The sequence below is a fragment of the Fundulus heteroclitus genome, chromosome 15 (genome assembly GCF_011125445.2).
Source record: "Fundulus heteroclitus isolate FHET01 chromosome 15, MU-UCD_Fhet_4.1, whole genome shotgun sequence".
Lineage (NCBI taxonomy): Eukaryota > Metazoa > Chordata > Actinopteri > Cyprinodontiformes > Fundulidae > Fundulus > Fundulus heteroclitus.
The window spans coordinates 7906409-7928195 of NC_046375.1; the positions used below are offsets into that span (position 1 = coordinate 7906409).

The 21787-nt window shown below is 39.0% G+C and overlaps 1 protein-coding gene across 1 annotated transcript in view; it reads right to left on the bottom strand.

Annotated features, from left to right (window-relative positions):
- The window catches only part of kcnk3a (potassium channel, subfamily K, member 3a), a 47632-nt gene extending 32360 nt beyond the window's left edge, over positions 1-15272 (bottom strand). The window contains exon 1 of the mRNA XM_012869026.3: positions 14872-15272. Coding sequence (XP_012724480.2) covers positions 14872-15154 — 283 coding nt within the window. The 5' untranslated portion in view covers positions 15155-15272. The remainder of the gene's footprint in view (positions 1-14871) is intronic.
- Positions 15273-21787: the final 6515 nt, after the last annotated feature.

Here is a 21787-nt window from a genome sequence, read left to right on the forward strand (position 1 = left end):
ACATGTGACAAGGGAAAGCTGGAATCGAACCCACGACCTTCCGATTGGAACTACTCAACCCATCAAGCCACAGTCGCCCAGTGATAGGTGAATCAACTTGAAGCTGATTACTCAGCAGCAGGTGTAGCTGATTATGTAGAGTGAATAGTGACTGGGAGGTGGCTTAGAGGAGCGTAAAATAGGGAAGAGAAGAGCATCAGCCCCCAAAAACACAAACAATAGGCTCCAATCATGACATTGAGATGTAAATGAACCGCTGATTCTTGAGCTGGTGAGTTCACCATGTTCAGAACATAAAATACCTTTTGGGTGAGAGGAAAAAACTCAAGAAACAAGAGAAGAAGACCAGTGACGTTCTACTTGAGAACTTCGGATTGTTCATGTCCTGGTGACTGAGAATCTACACCAACGTACGGAGGGAGCTAAATCCTGGAGGAAAACCTGTCAGGAGTCTGCAAACGACTTGAAAGTGGAGCAGAGGTTCAAATTCCAGCAGAGCAACGAGACTAACACGGGCAGCGCTAAAATGAAATGGTTTGGATCAACATATGTCCATGTGTTAAAATACAGTGTATGCATCAATTTTTTGCTGTGAAATCTGTGGGTTTTTTTTTGCAATTTCTATCAAGTTGGACAGCCACAATGTTGATGGAGACATACAACATGGCTGACTTGGTGAAGGTTGTGTGTGTGTGTGTGTGTGTGTGTGTGTGTGTGTGTGTGTGTGTGTGTGTGTGTGTGTGTGTGTGTGTGTGTGTAGGTGGGTGGGTGATGTCAAATTTACGGTGAAAGCATTGGGATATTAATCAAACAGCTGCGACCTACCCTCACTAAAAGCTCTGTGTTGTGAAAGAAGCGCATAATTCAATATAGCAGGACAAGAGATTGTCCAAATCAGAGAGAGAGAGCGAGAGAGAATAAAAAGAAACCATAGGAAGGAGCTCATGTTTCTGATCAAATAAAACAAACCTCTCAGGAGCCAGTTTGCAGTCAACCAGCTGAGACTTTACTGTACTGTGCTCTATGTTTATCCAGGAGATTCACTAGGAAACATCAGCTGAAGGAGATTCAGATCCCACTACAGTGTAGTATTTCATTTAGCTAAACTCCGGTCTGGCAAGGATGAATTTGCGAAGTCTAAAGGGCATTATGCTTTACTCAGAGACCCAGGCAAGCAGTCAACTTTCCATTCAAGCGTTCAAGCATAAAGCAGACGCACAATGGGTAAACATTTGCTGGTCGTACAAGCAAAGCATCAATAAGAGTCCTTATTGTCAACTTTCTCCGACTTAACACGTTCAGAGGGAGACCAGGGAGAGTTTTCTCAGCCGGAAATAGTGGCTGATTGTGCTTAATTTCTCCTTATACCATTTCACACAGCTAGATTAGAGGAACGCACTATTTTGCATCCTGAGAGTGTAAATGCTTGTAATCAAATCCACATCATTTGTGCATAATTATACATATAATTTCCCTCTGTGCTTTTCCTTTCAAACAGTCCACTTGATAACAACAAAGCCTTTCTTGAAGAATTACCTGCAGCATGAACCACTGCAATGAAACATATAAAACATGTCTACTGTATCGCTAAAATGGTTTAGTTTTAGATGATTAGCCCAGTGCTTTGTAGTTAGAATATTACATAGACTTTCAGGATTTCTAAAACAGATTTATATATATATTGAAAAAAAACTTTTCTTATGTGTTGATAAAATAAGGGTGAAATGAATCTATTTTTTTTCCATCTCAGTGGTTTTCATCTTCATGTCACAAAACATCTCAGAGTGTCTCCGTGATGGGTTTGGAGGACGCAGCCTCGCTGCAGAGTGCAGCTCTGTGTTATGTAAGGTAATTTGCTCTGTTTGGGTGGATTTCTTTCATGCAAGCATCCAGAGCCGTAAAGTTACCTTACCAACCAGATTTGTTGCAAAGCATCTGCTGCTGCTACACAGAGGCAGGAATCATTGAAAACCTCCAATTCGGTTGTTGTCTGAATAAAATGATTGCAGTATCCTTAATTCTCATTTTAAATCTAAGGAGGAAGCACAGCGAATGACTGTTGGTATTAAGAAATCAAATAGCAAAGGAACCATTTTACTATAAATATTGTGTTAATACTGGCCTCACAGAAATGGATATCTTAACAACCACCATGACGATGCATTTAAATTTCACCTGCTACTTATTACCTTAATTAACTGCAAGTGATTGCACGGTAATGTTGCATTTCATGTCTGACTATGCAATCAGATGACATTAGCTAACGCTTCAGTACAATTATCTCACAATTTCTTGCTACTCACCAGTATTCAAAGATTTTGGCACAGATGCAGAGTGCTTGTTCTACTTTTTTTACTTAACAATATGCTTTTGACTGCTGAAGCTGCATTGGATATGAGCAGGAATGCACGCTTCAACTCAGATGTAACGTTAATGTTAACACATGATTGCAAAGTCTCATGCCAATCGCAGCGTTAAAACTAAACATTAAAACAAAGCTAGAACACCTTGCTGATACGGAAAAGTCAAAGTTCTACTAAGCTGGTTGCAAAACTGGGTAAATCCACACCGATGATGGGTGAAAGACCGACGAAGAAAGAACAAAGTTTAGGTAAAACAAAAAGGTGAATAGACAAAAATCTAAACACTCAATCATCACTAAGTTTCAACTGAATGTGATATTGTGTAATCGAATAAATCATTCACTGCAGGTGTTACCTGTTTCTGAGACATGAGAAAACATTTCAGCCTTGATCCCTGAGATAAAGTCGAGGCAGTTCTAAAAGCTCTTTGTGCTAGATTGGTTTCAAAGATAAAAAATGATTCACTCCAGCAGGAGGAGATGCTAATTTCAACATCTACTTTCTGAGGCAATGTGCCGTCACTCTGAACATGTTATAGCTGGTTTTTAATTTTAAACATTTCATGAGATCAACATGGAAAATGATATAAACAGATGTGGTGACAAACAAGGCTTTTGACTGTATGAGTCCTCAAATTGCACTAGCATGATAGAAGCCAAAAAGACACGTATATTTTCTACTGCACTCTGTTCTTTGTTTTTGTTTTTGTTTTTTTACTAGTTAGACAAACATCTCGTTTGTGAGTTATACCCGGGTTTCACTTTCAAAAGTCTCCAGAATAACTCAATTAGTTTAAATCTTTAATTGTGATATTTGTCTCAGTAGAAAGTCCAGGAGTAGTTTTTTTTTTTTTTTTTTTTTTACCTTTCTGATTATCTAATGTTGCGGCTGCTTGTAGCAACAGGATATTTTGGCACTATAGGACATGAGTCAGGACTTTTACAATTCAATAAGCAAATTTTCCCCTCAGTAAAACAAAAAAATAGAAATAGTCCTGATGTTTCATAACAGATATCATCAGTTGTATGTCTACCTTAAAAGATTTGTACATTACAACACATTTTTACCTTAAAAAGGATAATCTTCAGGTTTTGAAACAAGGAGAAATATGAAACCTTTACAAGATGGGGAACAAATACATTTTCTTAAACAGAATATTGGATATTTAAGTAAAATCACAAGAAAAGGCCTTTAGTTTGTGATCTAATGACAAAGACATGATTTCACACACACATGAAACAAATCTTGCATTATTGGTTTCATGTGATGCAGAAATACTACACAAATATTACATGAAAATGGGTTGAAAAAAAATAACTAAAACTAGGACTTTTTTTGGATTTAAACTGAAAAGCATTGCACAGCACTTTATCATTTTTGGCAAAAGTTATGAAGAGGATCTAAAAGAACCTCAGCCACAGGTTGCATAGCACTGCAATGGAAGACACGAGCGAGGGGGAGCAGAGTGCTTTAAGACATTAACAGTCAACGTTCTCAGACTGCTCAAGACGTAAACCTTCTGCTATGACCCCTAAGCCATGTTTGATATAAAAATCACAATAAAATACAAAATATTTTCAGTTTTCTATTTGCAAAATATTTCTGTTTATTTTTACTTTATTAATCTGAGAAGTGTTATCCATGCCAGTTTTTCTTTTTCTTCATTTCTTGCACATATCCAGAGGGTTGCAGTGGGGAAATATTATCACAACAAAAGTCAAAATGTAAAAAGTACATTAGACTGGCTGTACTAGTATTTGAACAAATCTATTATAGAATAATTAGTCAAAATTACAAACTAAAGGGCTATTATCTGATGGAAATAATCTAGAAAGAAAGATACATTTTCAGTTTACATTTTGAACATTTGTAGACAACTGTTTATTTGGAACAGTCTCCCGCTGAAAATGGGGCAGAAATTATATGCTTGCCAAAAACTTAAAGAGAGGATGAATGTCTCATTGCCATATTTTTAACTTTAGTTTGAAGATTTAATCCTGATGTTACCATTTCATCTTTTTTTAAGTACCGATACGCTGTGCTGTCCACTTAGATGAATGGAAATATGTCTGCATCAGTCCGATGAAAACCACTGGGACTGCTGGTGAGAATTGTATTCTTTGTGCACTCAACCACTCGGCGCTCTAACCTCTTAAGCTGACTGAATAATAATGATGATACTAATGTAAGTAATTACCATCAGCGATTCAGAATGTGCCCTCATTATGCAACAGCTGAAAGTGGATTCTTGTCTGCTGCCAAATCAAAGCTGCTGCTGCCAGAAATAAAATAAAAAAACAGAAAAACAAAATATTTTATTCATCGGCAGTCCACATATAGAAAAGTGGTGTGAAGAGCACGCCTGCTCTTTTTCAGCTACAGCCTGTGTCACATTCACACACTAATTGACTTGGTAGCTTCCCAGCACATAAACTAAAGCGGCTGAACCACGAAGGGTGTCAGTGCTCTGATCCAAGCTACTTTTAATATGATGGAGGAGTGTTCGCAGCAAACAGTTGCCCTCACCAGCTGGCCTTCTCCCTGCCTGCATGTTATGTTGGGACTGCAGTGACTCAGACTGATTGGACATCCTTGAAGAGTTTGCGTTCATTTTTACTGTCCTACACTGATTATTAGTTGATTGTGAGATGATGCACTGTGGACATCATGGTTCTCTACTGAAACAGTGAGAGCACATTGACAGAAATCCAACCACATTAGATAAAGAGATAAAGAAAAGGAGCAAAATATTTTTCATCACATTTTGTTACTGTCATATGGCTCTTTTAAACGGAATTTAGGAGAAAGTGTGTTTTTAATTAGCACAAAATATTTTAATTATGTTTATTTTAAATGTTATACAAATCAGATTACAGTATGAAATAAATATGAAAGTGTTTATAAAGAAGAACATTTTCACACATATCCATCAGCACATGTCTCTGAGCATTGTATGTACACTGTGAAACATGGTGGTGGCAGCATCATGCTGTGGGGATGTGTGTGCTCTCCCTCAGTTCTGCCTGAGCTATTGTGCAGATAGATAGATAGATAGATAGATAGATAGATAGATAGATAGATAGATAGATAGATAGATAGATAGATAGATAGATAGATAGATAGATAGATAGATAGATAGATAGATAGATAGATAGATAGATAGATAGATAGATAGATAGATAGATAGATGAAGGGTAAAACGTCCACGGAGAGTCAGCGCGGAGTCCACCAAGCTCACAGTATGCGCACAGTACGCCTGACTATGTGGGAGCCCTTAGGCAGCCCACACCCGGAGTACGCCCTAGCAACAATAAACCTAGTAAATTAATTCAATATAAAGTTTAGTTTATTTTGGCCTTATGTTACAAACAGGGCAGTGTAGTCCAACTACTCTGTCCTCCCGACAGACTCATAGAGAGCTGTGGACATGAAGGGGAGGAGTGATATTAGACAATTGGGAAGAATATTCAGAGCGCATTATAATCCGGTGCGCCTTATGGTGCGGAAAATACGATAATAAAATCACCAAATTTTTCTATTTAACATATTTATTTCTCAATATATAAACTTGTTTAGATCTACAAATAAACCTTATTAAATCATTTATGAACTTTAATACATGCACAGCACATAAAACATTTTTTTTATCAAAAGCTGTGTGTGAATAAAATTAAAGGAGTTATTTTAGTGCAAGTTTTAGAGAAAAAAAATATTAAAAATATTATATTTTATCTCGCTTTATAAATCAGGGCTGGATACATTTGCAATGCAGGAACAGAGTCTTTCCTCTATGCTCTATGTGCTCTGACTGCAGGCGAGTTACAGGACGAGGCTGCAGCAGCCATCTGTCTGTCTGTCTGTCTGTCTGTCTGTCTGTCTGTGAGACAGGGCTTGGAGAAATTGGGAAGAGGCTCACAGCAGCACCCACTGCCCTCCCAAGATAATAACTGCAGAGCGATTAGTGCTTTCACAGGAAGTCACCGATAACAGAACAAAGTTGCTAGATTTTTCGTTTTTTTGTAAAAAGGACACTGGATGCGTCTGAGAAGTCTCCAAATATAGCAAGAAATTTGCTAAATTGGTAGCAGTGACCAGGTGCTTCCTCAGATTAGAAGTACACCGCCGCTGGCCTTGCACTTCGCCTCACAAATATTGCAGTGAGCAGAATCTGCAACACATTTTGGAAAGTGGAGCCAGACTTTTGGGTACTTTCTGTCAGCCTTGCTTTGCTTACTGGACCAGAGGCTACTGATGTCAACACGCTCTTGTGCGTGCAATGCTGTGTTCATGTTCGGCATGGAAAATCGCCCACCCTTCAAATCTCTCAGTGTCACAGTGATGCATTTAGGTACAGGAACATCGTACCGCTTGATTTTACGTGAATCGGTACCCGGCAGTACTGATGGGATTTGGTCAGTACCTATAAAAGTTTTAAATTCAGTACCCACATCTACGTAGCTGTCCCTTCCTTTTTGGTACATCAAATACTGTCAGTCGAGTTCCCATCCACTAGTCTCTTGTCTCTATGGGTGTTTTCTCACCTGAGATGTTTAGTCAATTCAAAAGGAACCCTAGTTCGTTTCCTCCCTTAGTGCAGTTTGTTTGTGTAGATATGAACACACCAGTTGTTCCAGGATGTGGATAAAAACAACTGTGCCAAGACTGTTTGGAGACGTTAGTTTGGCATGGTTCCAACCTGACTGTAGAGCTGTTCATTTATGACGTTAGTGGAATCCAACCTTAAACTAACACAGCTACCAGGTATATGCTGCAAGCTTGGGCCAAACACCTAGCAAGAGCCATGTTTGCACTGCATTGTGTGACACTGTAGAGAGTAAACAAATTTCAAAACAAAGGCTTCACATCTTTTACAGGAAGCATAAAGTCCAATAGAACATTTAAGAGATCTTCTCAAAATCCATTCAGTACATATTTTCAGAAGCTTTCGCTTGAAAAAGTACCCAGAAAAATAATAATAAGAGGATCGCATTGTCAATGTTTTTGTTCATTTGTAGTGACAATTTATAATTCGCTTGGAGTTTTCTCTGTGTGAAAAGAAACCGAAGCATCAGTAAAAGTTACAAGATATCAAACTCAACGACTCCTCTGGACCAAAATAAACAAATTGTAGGGGTAAAAAGTCCCTGCGACTGTACTTGGGTCCTTCATTTATGTTTAGTGGTATTAGGATGAAAAAAAAAAAAAAATAAAATTTGAGACATAGGACTTGTCAGTAAATATTATCGTTTATCACTTTACAGATGTGCTTACTCAGAATGCTGTTATTAGGAAGACTGTTATTTTATTTGAAATATTTTTTATTGTTCTTTTGCCACAAGATAATTTGTAACTTTTATTTTCAACAAGGACTTCTTTTCCTGGAACCTATGGAACAACAAAGTGCTCAAAATGAAATGAATAAATAAAACATGAAATAATTATTCACTTGAATAAATAAGAATTATTATTGAGGCATTATTATTTAATTCCTGCAGTTTTATTTCAAAAGTCCTCTTTTATTTTATTATGGTGTTTTTCCCAAGGGCCTAATTATTTCATGACACATTTCAGCAACCCTCTACTTTATCTTTTAGTTCTGTGTGTTCTTACTCTGAGAGGTCACTCTTTCATTCTTTATACCCAAGATCTGCTGTTAGCTCTTAGGCCCATTACTCCAAGTTGAGAAGGAAGAGGCGCAGGAACCGCGCCGGCATTGAACGTCACAAAAGGTACTGACCTATCATCCCATCTATCATCATCAGAAATGTGAGATCCCATCCCAAAACAGTAGGTGCCGTTAACCTGATTACAGATACACTAACAGGAGAGCAGCTTGGTTATGCTAACTGAGATGTGGCTGACCATGCTAGCTCCTGACACACACTTAAACATGGACGGTTTTCATTTAGCCTGGGCCAACAGAACCAAGGAGAGTGATAAGAAGAGCGGAGGGGGACTTGTGAGCCATAGAGGGTGCGATTGGACATGTACCTGTCAGAGACGCTCTGCAGTGCGAACATTCAGCTGCTAGCTGTTGGCATAAGGCCACACTACATTCATTGGGAGTTTACACATTATCGCAATAATGGTGTACAGTAGGTCCCCACTTTCGCCAATGCCACAACAGCAGCCACACGGTGGCCAGCAGACTCCAAACACAGCATCCCACGACCCTTTTGCTGATATCTGGGGATTTCAATCATGTCTCCCCGCCGTTGAGTCTCACCACCCACTGCATTACCTGCAGCACCATAGACAATGAATGCTGGACGTATTGTATGCAGCACCAAGGAGGCATACAGCTCATCACCTCTACCCTCCCCATTCACAAATTGGATCGTTTCCAGACTGTATACAAACGTCTTGCACAGAGAGAACCAGCTGTGGCGTGAGGAGACTGAAGAAGCTCCAGGAGACTGTTTCAGTTCCACTGTGTGAAAATAACTCTGTGCTCCTCTTGGAGATTGACAGGACCTCAGAATGAACCAAGGACTACATTAACTTCTTTGTGGGTAACACTGTGACCCTCATAAAGGTACGGTGTTTCTCCAACAAACCTTTGGATGAACCTTGAAAAAAGGCTCTTCTCAAGAAGAACAAGGGAGCCTTTAGATCAGGAAACAAGAAGGAGCTGAGAGTTGGGCAGAAAGAACTGCGGTAAATGATCAGGTACTGAAAGAACATCTGCAGGAGGAAGATGGAGAATCAGCTATAGCAGAACGTCAGTGAGGCCTGGAAACAATTTTAGGTCACAAACTAAACTCCCAAGCTGAAGGAAATTAAGAGTAGTTAGATCTGAACTAATCCTTCAGCAGGTTTGATCTGACGCTTGGGGTTAAGTGCCTTGTTTAGGGGCCCTATGACCTGTGAGTAGGAATAAAACCTGTTATAGGTTGAAAAATACTTGAGAGGAAAAGGACACAGCTAGATCTGCAGTGATGTTTGATGTGCAAGCTGCTCAATGACAAAACGGTTTTAGCTGTCATTGCAGCAAAAGGTGGTTCTGTAAAGCAGTGACTCGGTGTGTGTGAAAATATATACATACCAACCTTTTAAAGTTTATATTTATTTAAACAAATGAAAAACGTAGCCCTCTTCTCTCAGTTCACAGTACTCTAATTCTTTGTGTTGGTCTATCATCATTGTCAACATCATCATTATCATCGTCAATGCACCATGCATGTACTTTTGCATGACACTATATTAATTGTTAAAGTCATTAAAAGTTCCAAAATATATGCACTATTAGATATTTTTAGACATAGGAACGTGTACTTTTGAGATGATTTTTATGAGAAAGAAACTCTAAAAGTTGTTTCCATGCATCTTAGTACCGCAACATATGAGGGAATATTGTGTATTTAATCTGGGTGATCAATTACTTTAATTCGGCCTGTGCAAACATGCTTAGATATCATATTCCTCGTCACACAAAGAGTAATTTACTTTAAGGTCAACACATGTAAAAAAAAAAAAAAAAAAAAACAATAGCTCATGGAGAACAAAACAACTGCTCCTCACATCCTCCAACTGCGAGTTCACGTCCTCATCACATGTCAAGCAGCACATTGGATAGCACAAAGGACATGTGACATGTCTTATTATAAAACACTGTGTGCCGAGAATTTGTCCTCTGCGTGCAACAGACGATCATGGCAGTGACAAGACGTTCACCCCTGGAGGAGAGTGACAACGACTGTGATGCAGACACCCCCCCTGAGTCCCAGAATCCTATTACACCCGGTTTCCAAACTCGGCTTGCTCAAAGCTCTCTTATTTTCCCCTCGTTGTGTGTCTCACATCACTTCAATCCATTCCCCCGATGGTGCGTAAGAGGACACTCTGCCCTCCGCCTCATCCTTTCTTTTGTGGAAAGTGTTGTCTAATTACTGATTGCAGTTTCCTTCTGCACATATGTTTAATCAAAAGTAGAGCATGGTGCAGCCAAGCTTAATGTTTGCTGCTTTCTACCAGAATTTGCCGGAGGATAATAATACTCACTTTTTTTTATACGAACGCACAGTAGAAGGGTGTTACTGTACACCATGGTTGTTGGATATTATGTTACCAGTCTTGTATCTGCAGTGTTACTGGTGTGTGCCAAGACTATAGTGGAACAAGGAGGCTCTGGTGTTGTCATTAATACTTAATGGCAGACTGAAACGCCAATCACTGTGTTTCAACCATCTGCAGGGCTCACAATTACAGAATGTGGACACAGACACCCGGGTCTCGGTTAGTGTGCAATTAGCTTCTTGCATCTGATACTGTCACAAGTCACAGGTCATGAACGACAACTGCACCGGTCACCAAATACTGGAGGGGAGAGTCAGATAGGAAGTCAAGATACAGGCAGCTTCCAAACAAATAGGAACTCTGTGATTGAACGGGCCTGTAACTTTAAATGGGGGAGTCCGTGAATGTTCTCTCTTTACTAAGATGCAGATTTTATGTTTTAAACATTTTCTACGACAAAAGATGAGAGAGAGGCATCTCCCTTTTCTCTGATACCCCTAAATAAAATCCAGTGTAACCCTCTGCCCTCAGAACTCATCTAATTAGTCAACAGAGTCCACCTCTGTGCATTTTAATCTGAGCATAAATCCAGGTTTTCAACTAAGGCATCAGAGGTGTGTTAAAGAGCATTAGTGTCATGATTTGGGTTTTTGTTATGGTTTATGTTGGTCTTTTTAATTAGTTCACTCTCCTGTCTTAGTATTAGCTCTGGTTTTTATTATTTGCTTATGTTCTGTTTGGTATTAAAATCCAGTTTTTTGCTTAAAACCTCTCTCTTATCTGGCTGAATACTGGGTCCATCTGTCTCTGGTTCTTGACAATTAGAGAACAAACAACATCATGAGGACCAACTTGTCATCGAGAAGTTTAAAGGCCGTAAGGTTATGAAACAATATTCTAAGCTTTGAACATCTCTCAGATCACTGGTCATAACATCATCTAAAAAAATCAAATAATATAGCCCAACGGCAGACTTTTCAATACATGGCCGACTGTGTAAACAGGCCTGCTTGAATGGGAGCGCAATTATCAGAGAGGTAGTAATAAGGCCTATGATTACTCCAAAGGGGCTGCAGAGATCATTAGCTCATGTGGAAAAATCTTTTTACAGGACAACTATTGGTTGTACATAAAAGAGTGGTGATAAGGCAGCCATATTTGCAACAAAAGCTGTAAAAACTCAAGTTTACAGTTTGCCACAAGCCATGTAGGTGGAAACACACCAACAAGTGGAAGAAACCGATCTGGTCATATGAGAACAAAATTTAATATCTAGATGATATAAATACCCTCCATGTGTGAAAAGCTAACAATGCAACATCAAAAACACCAAAACCTAGTGGAGGAAGCATCATGGTTTGGGGATGCAAGGAAAGAGAAACTGATAAAACCTTATAGGGGAAGTGGATCAAACTGAATACAAGGCAATCCTAGAAGCAAACCTGTTAGATGCTGAGGGAGATAGGACTGAGAAAGAGGTTTAACTTCCAGCAGGACAATGACCCCTAAACATATCGGCAGAACTACCATGGAATAGCTTAGATCAAAGCATATTAATGTCTTGGAATATCCCAGCCAAAGACAAGAGCTAAAATAAAAGAATAATCTGTGACTTGAAAACTGTTGTTCATTGATGATTTCCATTCAATCTGAGCTTTATATATGAGCAAAAAATGTTATCTGTTGACATGCAATGCTGATTGATACATTCCACAGAATATACAGTGTATATCTGTTAAATGGCAGCAAAAGTTGCTTTTACAAAGTGCTAACTCAGGAGGTATGAATATATATGCATCACACATTTTTCAGTGGATTTTTGTAAAACGTTTTTAAAAAATATGTCATTTTTCCCTCCGCATACACAATGTTCTGTTGGTCATAAAATCCCAATAAAACACATTGTACTTTGTGGCTGTAACCTGACACAACGTGAAAATGTTCGAGAGGTATGAATACCTTGTCAAAGTGGAGTACATCTATAAACAAACAAGAAAAAAAAACCCTCTATGACCTGACAGATGTTATTATCCTTCAGGTTTTCCAACACTGCATGAAACATTTTCCCCTAACAGCTATTTGGGAATCACCTTGTACTTGTTAAAAACAGAACATTAAGAAATCCTGGGAGAATTCTTTGCTCAAAACCACTTTAAAGGATTATAAGAAGGCATGAATCCTTTGAAGCAAATCTTCCTTAAAATAATCTCTGCTAGCATGATACGTCCTCTTTAACACTTTAACTTGAAGAAGATAGATCCAGCAGGTAAATGGAGTTCTTGAAGTAGAGTAGTGGAGAGGGGGCAATAATGAAATAGTTAAAATGACAGAGAGCAGAGCAGTCAGAATAACTGAGCAGTGGAGCTCTGGTTATAAAACAGGCTGATCACGTGGAACTGGGCTGAAAAAACAATTGAAGAGGAGAATCAGTCTCAGCGCTGACCAAACAGGTCGGTCTTAAACACAAAATTCCTCAGTTTGTCCCTGACGCAGCAGCGGCTAATGACATTTTTCTTCCCTTTCGTCTGTGCTTGATTTGTTCAAGATTTAAAAATCTATACTTTTAAATATCACTGATATTTAAAATGCATTCCCAACGAACCCCTCTTCAGATAATCCCTACACAGTTCAGGGCAGATAAAACTAAAAGAAAATGTACCTATGACACTAGATGTAAAAATATAATAATGGTAATAATAATAATCTGTGTAGAATATTGTTCTTTTTAATTGTTCTCACTGACATATGCTTTTATTTATTTTTACACTGTTTTGGATTTTTTTGTTTTAAGAACTTACTGATTAAAACTAAGATTTCTACTCCGTTTTGAAAAACACATGAAGTCTAAATAAATATTGACAAAAGAAAACAGAGTATGGAAAAGCGTTTGAGTTTCCAGACCTCGATACTGATTCTAGCATCCGAACAATAAAGATCACAATTTTAAAAACTTTACTTTCTATGCTGGCATTTTCAAAACACTTTTTACCTGGGTCTAAACGTGAGGAAAGATGAAGTTTTGTGAAACATCAACATATTGTGATGTTTTTTGGACGTAGTGTGTGAGATGGCTTTGATGTGCTGTGAAAAGTTCATGTATAGCAGACGGCCACAAGGGTGAAATTCACAGTGGCACTTTTTTAATGTAGCTGTCGCCTGGTTCAGGTGCAAAACATTAGAACTCCTTTTTTCTGTTTCAAGAATCATGCATGCTATGGCAGGGGGATCCTCTCATGGCTGGTTTAGTGAAGATATTACAGATTTATATAAACAGAATGAATGTAACTTTGTCCCGATGCCAAAACCAGCAGTGAAAATAAACCTTTACTGCTCTGCAGAATCAGAAGCTAATGCAGTCGTTATGCTTTTCCATGATTTATGAAAAACAGTGACGCCAAAAGCTTGCAAATGTTTTGTCTTCACATCCAAAGTGTTTGGAAAATACATATGCAAATGAGTCTGGTAAAAGTGAGGAATTTTATAACAGAAAGTTAGTAGGAACCCTTTTCTGCAGTGAGGATTATTGACCAATCAGTGGTTGGCAGGTATAGATAAGTTTCTCAGAGATGTTGAAATCATCTACCTCCAGGAGTAAAAAAAAGACAGTGGTGAGCAGGACATGTAAGATTAGGCCTGGGCATGAGGAAGGTGAGCTCAACTCATTATGCACCAAACTGTTTCCCCATTGTACTTTGTTTTCGCATATTATAAACACTTTAAAGAATAAAAAAAAAATGTAAAGCCTTTTTCTCAATATATGTGATACACATGAAGGTCAGTTGCATTCAGAGCTGAAACAGAAAAATGATTAACCCAGAGTTTCACACATCTTTGAATGCCTGGTCCACAAGCGTTTTTGTTTTTTAAGCGGAGTTAACAAGAAGAGAACATGAAGGAACAAGCCAGCGATGCCTGAAATTTTCCTCAAGCCCCAACTCTAACAACCTTGGCTTATGCAGACTGAAAGAGTCCCTCTTTTGGCTTCAGTAAGAGACAAATGCAGAGCTGCAAGCTGATGCAATACCATAGAATCAGTCTCTGAAAGTATGCCAAATTATTAGAAGGCAAAAAAAAAAAAAAAAAAAAAAAAACATTTATAGGCTAAATAAATAAATGAAATTTTTGTGTTAATTATATTGTGTTCAGTTTGATATTTTCCATATCCTCACAACGTTTATCTTTATCTAACTCAGAAGTCGTAAAAACAAGAAGCAGTGGATTGTACACCTTAAAGTACCAGGATGTAAAATATTTGCTGCATAAATGTTGATCTGTGGCTTTGATAGCCGCCATCAGCCGCCAACGTGGACTGAAATCCCCCTCCGCCCCCACAGAGCATTGTTATTGTTACTGAGGGCAGACGTGCAGGAAAAGTTCAGAGCAACAGGTACGGACATTCAGCAGACTCTATAAACCCCACATGGCGCTCTGACGAGAAGTGTAAGTTGGGTAAAAACTCTTGCAAGTTCGAGCGGAGGAGCTGCCGTCTTACCTATGGTCGTGATCACCGTGATGGCGAAATAAAAGGAGCCTGCGAATTTCCACTGCATGCCGGCTTTGTGCGGTTTCAGCTGCAGCACCACCTTCTCCAGCTCGTCAAAGTCCTCTTTGGAGAGGTTGAAGGTGGTGAGCAGCTGCTGCTTCTTCAGGTCCAGCCCTTCCTTCTGGGTCGTCTCCTCCTGAGACTCCAGCACGTCAAAGATCGCGGCGCCCACGATCAGGTAGGTGAAGGTGCAGATGATGAGGGCGAGGGTCCGCACGTTCTGCCTCTTCATGGCTCCGATCGGTGCAGGGTCAGGGGCGCAGGCGGAGAGGCAGCGCGGGGCCGCGGGACGGGGAGCTCGGCTGGCTCATGGCTGTGGTGACTGACGGAGCAGCGGAGCCCTCTGCTTGTTTTATGATGAAGAGGAGCTGTTCATTCAGCACCAACACCCCCACCCCCACCCACCCCCTAAACACACCTCCTCCACCCAGACCCTCCCTCCATTATGAACATCCCCCCACCCCGACCCAATATTTTTTTTTTTTTTTTAAATAGCCTACTTCCTGTTCTTAAGTGGAAAGAATTTTAGAAGAAGAAAAAAAAAAAAACACCACATAAATTTGAAAAGTGTGGTGCGCATATGACATTAACCCACGTGACTGAACACTTTGTATATCCACACTGGTCTTTGCAATATGTCTTTGCCAGCTTTAGAGACTGACACGGATGCTCATTCTACCTGCAAAATAGTGCAAGCTGAGCCAGACTGGATGCAGAGTGTCTGGGAACTTGAATTTTCAAGTCTTTTTCAAATATATTTAGGTCCGGAATCAACCCTGGTTTCTTTGACTTATGAATAGGTTTTGACCTAAAGCGAGGAGGTGCCTAAAATCCAGCCATGGGGCTGTTTGCAATCCTTGGGATGACATTTTTATGTTTGTAATGAACACTCATTTACAGATCCATTTTCCACAGAGATCTTACTGTTTAGTTTTTTAGTTAAAATGTTGAATGTTTAGTTATTTTTGAACAGGTAAAACGGAAGAGAAAAAAAAAACGATATAGAAATCTCCCCTGTTAATTCTGTCACATTTGATCAAAAAGTCAAACACGTGGTCCGGCTCAGTGGAACAAAAACATTATTTTTTTTTCTTTTTTGTAGGAACTCATTTAAATTCCCCGAGGGAAGATATGTACCACTGCAGCTCTGTTTGGCTGACCAGTGACCTATTTCCTTAAAGCCCCAGGGGGTAAAATCTCCCTGATTTTAGTTGTTGGTGTGTATCACAAAAACTTCATTGCATCTAAAAAGGATCTGACTACAACTAAGTCTGATGCTGCCAATATGAAACAGCTTAAAGTGTCTAAAGAAGCCAGTTATGTTCTGTTAGCTCTGTGGAAAATATGTGTTTGTGATCTAACCTTGGCTATCTAACCTCCATTCTTTTCATTTCATGGAAAGTTTAATCCAGAAGCTCTTACAGTGTGCTGAACTTTGCAGGCCTGTGTTTATGTGTTGTCTTTTGGGTAAAAAAGTAGCAGCCACAGATCTTGAAGAACTGAGTTTGATGTGTTCCATCCATCCAGCCATTCTCCAACACGCTTATCCCTATGGGGGTCGTTAGAGTGTGATGTGTTTTAAGTTGAAAAAAGAAAACAGATCACAGTGACGCAGAAAAAAGACAAATGTCAAGTGAAATATTGACTGCAGCCAAGTTTGATGACCTTTGGAGGAACTGGTTTCCAGTAAATGATGTCTTACTGCATTATGCGTCCGAGTGAGATGGAGCTTTAATTTGTTTAGAATCCTCTGAAGGCCGTTAGGTTCCAATATTATTCCCTTTGTGTGTTTCTTTGTAATTTTGCTGTTTAAATCCCAAATAATAATAGATACATTCCAGATCGTAACACATGAACAAGCAAAACAATATGTTCAGCGTTTTGGGTTTTTTTTCCTTGTTTTTTTGTTGTTGTTTTTTTACAAAAGTACAGATCCAGCTTAAAGTGACCCTAAAACTTAACTCCATCCTTGCCATCTAAAATGTAATTCTATACTTGTGCCATCCTGCAACAGACTGATAAATCTTGGCTAATCTTAAGTTCCTCGTTTTGAGCTGGGACAAAAATAGCTCTACTTTCAATAAACAGGTCAGTCAAGTCAGATGTGACTGAGCCTGCATAAATCCCCCTTTAATAAATTGGAGTGCTGAAAGCCTCAGTCGATCAGTGCGTCAATTAATCCATAACACTTTCATTCAAAATGTTGCCTGTCCAAAAAAGGCCTAATGATATAATAAATTGCCTTGTGGGCCATTGCATTAGTTTGAACATTTAGGCTAACATGTGCAAAAATTGCCTAAAAATAACTTTTTTTTTTTTATTTCTGTACAGAACCATCAAACATTTTTACGTCTAATCAAATCAAAACAATCAAACACACAGAGAATGATTCATTGAGATTAAGAGAGTAGCTACAAGGCTTTCCGGTCATTGGAGTAGTGAAGTCATTTTTCCGAATGGGGAGGGGTGTGTTGAAACTGCAAACAAGAGGAAATAGCAAGTGTAGCGCAGCATTATGTTACAGTTCAGAAACACTTAATGGAAAAGATTCTTCATTCTGAATTTACACAGAAGCTTACTTTTGTTTAATAACATCCAATGATTAAATGATCGGATTTGTTTTAATCAGACGGTATCTGATCATTTCATGCATGAGATCCCATAGATGACTTTTTACTAATCGATATCATATGTTTGGGAGAAAACAATTAGGATTCAGGTCTTTGCTTTTGCTTGTTGTTGTTCATTTGGACAATGTATGATGGATCCTGCCAAAACAGTCAACAACAACCCATTTGAGGTTAATTCAAATGTTCTGGTATTTAAAAAAAACATTCATGATGCCATGAACTTTACAGGGTTCACAGAAAAGGCTCAGTGATCGTAAGGTTCCTTTACTACTGTTAATACTTTGTGTCACTCCAGATCCACCAGGAGTGTTGATTTTCAAAAAGCTCCATCATTTAACCAAGACACACAGATTGGGTTCTGGTAACTTTGCAGCTGTATTTTTCAAACAACCTATTATTGCTTATACTGGTATTCCTCTCAAAATAGTGTCTCAAAGTTGTTTTTGAGACCTCAACTACCTATGACACCACTCTGTGCTGCACCTCACTGACAGCGAGTCTCTTTTAAGTTTTTCATTATACCATTCTCCGCTCCTCTACAGAGACTGCTTCCCAGGTCCACAGTTATCATCAGATCTCTAGTCTTTCAATAGACAACTTAATTCATTTCGGTTTTTCTGTATGTGGGCCAAGAAACTTCTCCAGACGATGGACACACATATGGATAACGTGCAAACTGTACAGCGACTTTCTTGCTGAGCTAATCTGGCTGGTCACTATATTTAAAAAATAAAATACACTAAGATGGTAGCAGCAGTAGCTCTTAAGAAGACTTGTTCTTGTCTTATGAATTGTTTTTCCTGTGTACAAACAGCACAATAGGATGTTGGGTTTCAGGACTTTATTCTTAATTCAGATCCCCATTAGCTCCCACAGTGATTGCTAGTCTTCCTGGGGTCCTCAAAGTATAAAATTACAATGTGTATATATCACAGTACAACTCACAAAATGCATTAGAAACATTCTCATTAGAAAAAAGAACTAACAAAAAAACATTCAAACATTGGAGTAATGGCAATACAGTCAATTTACAATAACCCCGCTAAGTGACCTTTGTTTTTTCTTTTAAAAGAGAGTTTATTCTTCATTTATCCAATACATAATGGAAGACAATTCTATTAATTTGCTCCTCTGTTAAAGCAGTCCTACTCATAGAAATTCTATGAATTTCAGTACAGATGATATTAGTCCTGTTAGATTATTTACAATCACAGAAAATTGTAAAATCTATACCGTTAGCATGGCCGTATATTTTCAAACTTGAACAATTATTACGGTTGCTAACTAAATTCCAACCGGGCAAACAAATTAAGTTTTAAAGCCACTTTCAAAGCTGACTGACAGAAACGGGGAAGGTTTTTAACACGGCGCTCTGCTTTGTTTTTGATCATCATTACCTCTTGGTCATTTTCCAATATGAGACTCAGCTGTTGATTCCCTGTTGGTGGCCTGCAGCTGGATCCCTGCAGGCCAACCAGTGTTTTCTTTACTGCAAAATCTCCATTACATCCTTGTGAGTCACATCTCTTCCTGCAGCTACAGACCCATTAAACAAAATTGTCCTGTGGCAGCTTCTGACCTCTGGCATGTGCTGTTAGCTTGGCGTCAGGGCTGGACCCTCATTACTGTGATTTCAAAAAGCCTCGTCGGCAGAGAGATTTTGTTCTTGTAACCCAGGAGTGTTCGCGCAGGATGCTTTTAGAAACAGCAATACGCACCTTACATAATTCTACCACTAGAATATTTATATCTCCTAAATTCTCACAATTTGACACGCCACAGACGCAGGCAAAAGATTTACATCACGTAGCGCATGGTGGTGGAGAAGGATTGGAGATAACTCAAGCTAACTCAGAGTGGATGAATAGCATTTGTTAAAAAGCAATGTTTAAGTCTTACCACAGATTCTCAATTAGGATTGAAACCTGGATTTTGACAGGGCTATTCTAACATATTAGCTATGATCTTAACCAGGGGTCTCCAGCTTTTTTGAAACTGAGAGCTACTTCATTGGTGGGGTGTTGTACGAAGGGCTACCAGTACTGATCTTTGAACTAGAACAGTCAGAGTTCAACTTAACCTTATGTAAAGTAAACACATTTTTCATACTTTCTTATAGATATTGTCATTTTTAAATATATATAAATGCAAGTGTGACTAAACTGGAAGAGTAACAGAATAAAATAAAGTTTTAGATGCAGCTCACAGGTGGATTGGGTCCTTTTTAGAACAGGCTTGTGGACGCCACATGTGGTCCTCAGGGGCTACCTGGTGTCCGCAGGCACCATGTTGATGAACCCTGATCTAAACCATTGCACTGTTGCTCCGGGCGGTATTTTTTAGGTTGTTAGCTGCAGACATCATCCCCTCAAGATTAACTACTTTCTATGTCTTCGCTGGAAAAAAAAAAAAGGATCTTCACAGCACGATGCAGCCCCCACCACTTTTGACCATGGGGATTGTGTGTTCACAGTGATCTGCTATGTCAGTTTTGCAAAAACAAAATGTTTTAACCTCAATTGACCAAAACACCTAGATTTTATTCAGGGTTTTCAAAATAAAAGCGAGTTCAGCAAAATCCTCACAAATTAAAATTCTTTAATTTGTCTTAAACTCTCTATACTTTCTCTTATATGCAACTTTGTGTGTCTCATAGAAACCCAATAAAACCCAATGAGTTTTGTGGTTGGATCGTGACAATAAGTAAAGAAGTATTTCTGCATGGCGCCGTGTTTGCAAACTCAAATGTAAAGCCACAGGCTGCAGTAAGTAAAAATCTAGAAACTGAACTGACAATATTACACTGCATTTGCTCCGGGTGTGTAAACAGCGATTTACTTGTAAGTTCCACCTGACCTGAACAGGCCCCTGGGTTGTTGACCTACTCTTTGATATACGTGCTTTATGATGTGCAAAGACACTGAGGTACAAGCAAGATGATGTGAGAGCACTTAGCCGGACGTTTATGAGGTGAAACGCTTGATGCATGCAGTTCACCAGACAGCTGTGCAAAACTGCAGATGAGTTACGTTTTTGGTAACAGGTTTTTGCATTTGTCCACCACCGGTAAACTAAGGCACTGCATTCTGTGTTATCAGGCACAGTGCAGTGAAAAAGTGTGTGCCACCTTATAGATTTCTGCTATTCTTGCCTTTTCCTTACGCTTAAACGTTTTGGAACGATAAAAAACTTTTGATATCAGTCAAAGACAACCTTAGTAAATAGACCAAGCATTTGTCATGTGCTGATTTTCATTATTGATGTGAAAAAAGCAATCCAAACCAATCTGTCCCTTTGTAAAAAAGAAAAATCCTGAATTGACAGTTATTCACCACATGATTACTGCCAGGCCTATAAAATCAAGAACTCACCTAAACAGATTTGTCTAGCCACATAAAGTTTCCACAAAACAGTGGCTGATGCCTTTATTTAAATAAAACTTCAAGTAAATTAGTCCAATAGTTCAGTGCTTGTGATTAATTCCAAGACACTGTGCAAAAATTGCATACATGGGAGTTTGAAGGCAAAGAAATCCAATGAACAAAAGGACATTTGTCAAAAGTACATTTGGGAAAATTATTATATGGACTGAAATTACAAAAGTAAAACTGTTTAGGGAGATGTGCTTTTCATTACATCTGACATAAACATTAACATTATGCCTACTGTCAAATAAAGGTGGAGGCAGTGTGATGGTCTGGTGCTGCTTTGTTTCTTCAGAATATGGGCAATGCTGCAATAAATTCTTCTCTCCAGAAGAAAACCCTGAAATCGAAATCCTGAGAATCTCCAAAAGCTGAAATGCACTTGGCGAGCCCACCTCTGAACTTCTCAAAATAAGATCCAAAATGAAGGTCCTGGACTTGCCTTTTCCACATCTGGGGCCCGTTCTTCGCACATTGCTTAAAACATCCAAGATCAAATGAGAAATCCAAGATGATTTCATCCGGCTAATCATGATCCGGCTAATTGGGTTCTTCGAACACACCTGTTGTTTATGGTTAGTATGGCTGGATTGAGTTATCTGAGACAACTGCGCGTTCATGCGTTTGTTTAAAAGGGGAAATGTATCGATAGTAGAAAAAATTATCAGCAGCGCTGCTATTGGCTGTTCAGCATGGCCAAAGAACGCCCACAGTTTTTCTCCCAAGCAGAATGCGAGCTTTTAAAGGAAGGTTATGCCGAATTTGAGTCATTAATTAAAACACCTCAAAATCAGTTAAAGCCAGGAGAGA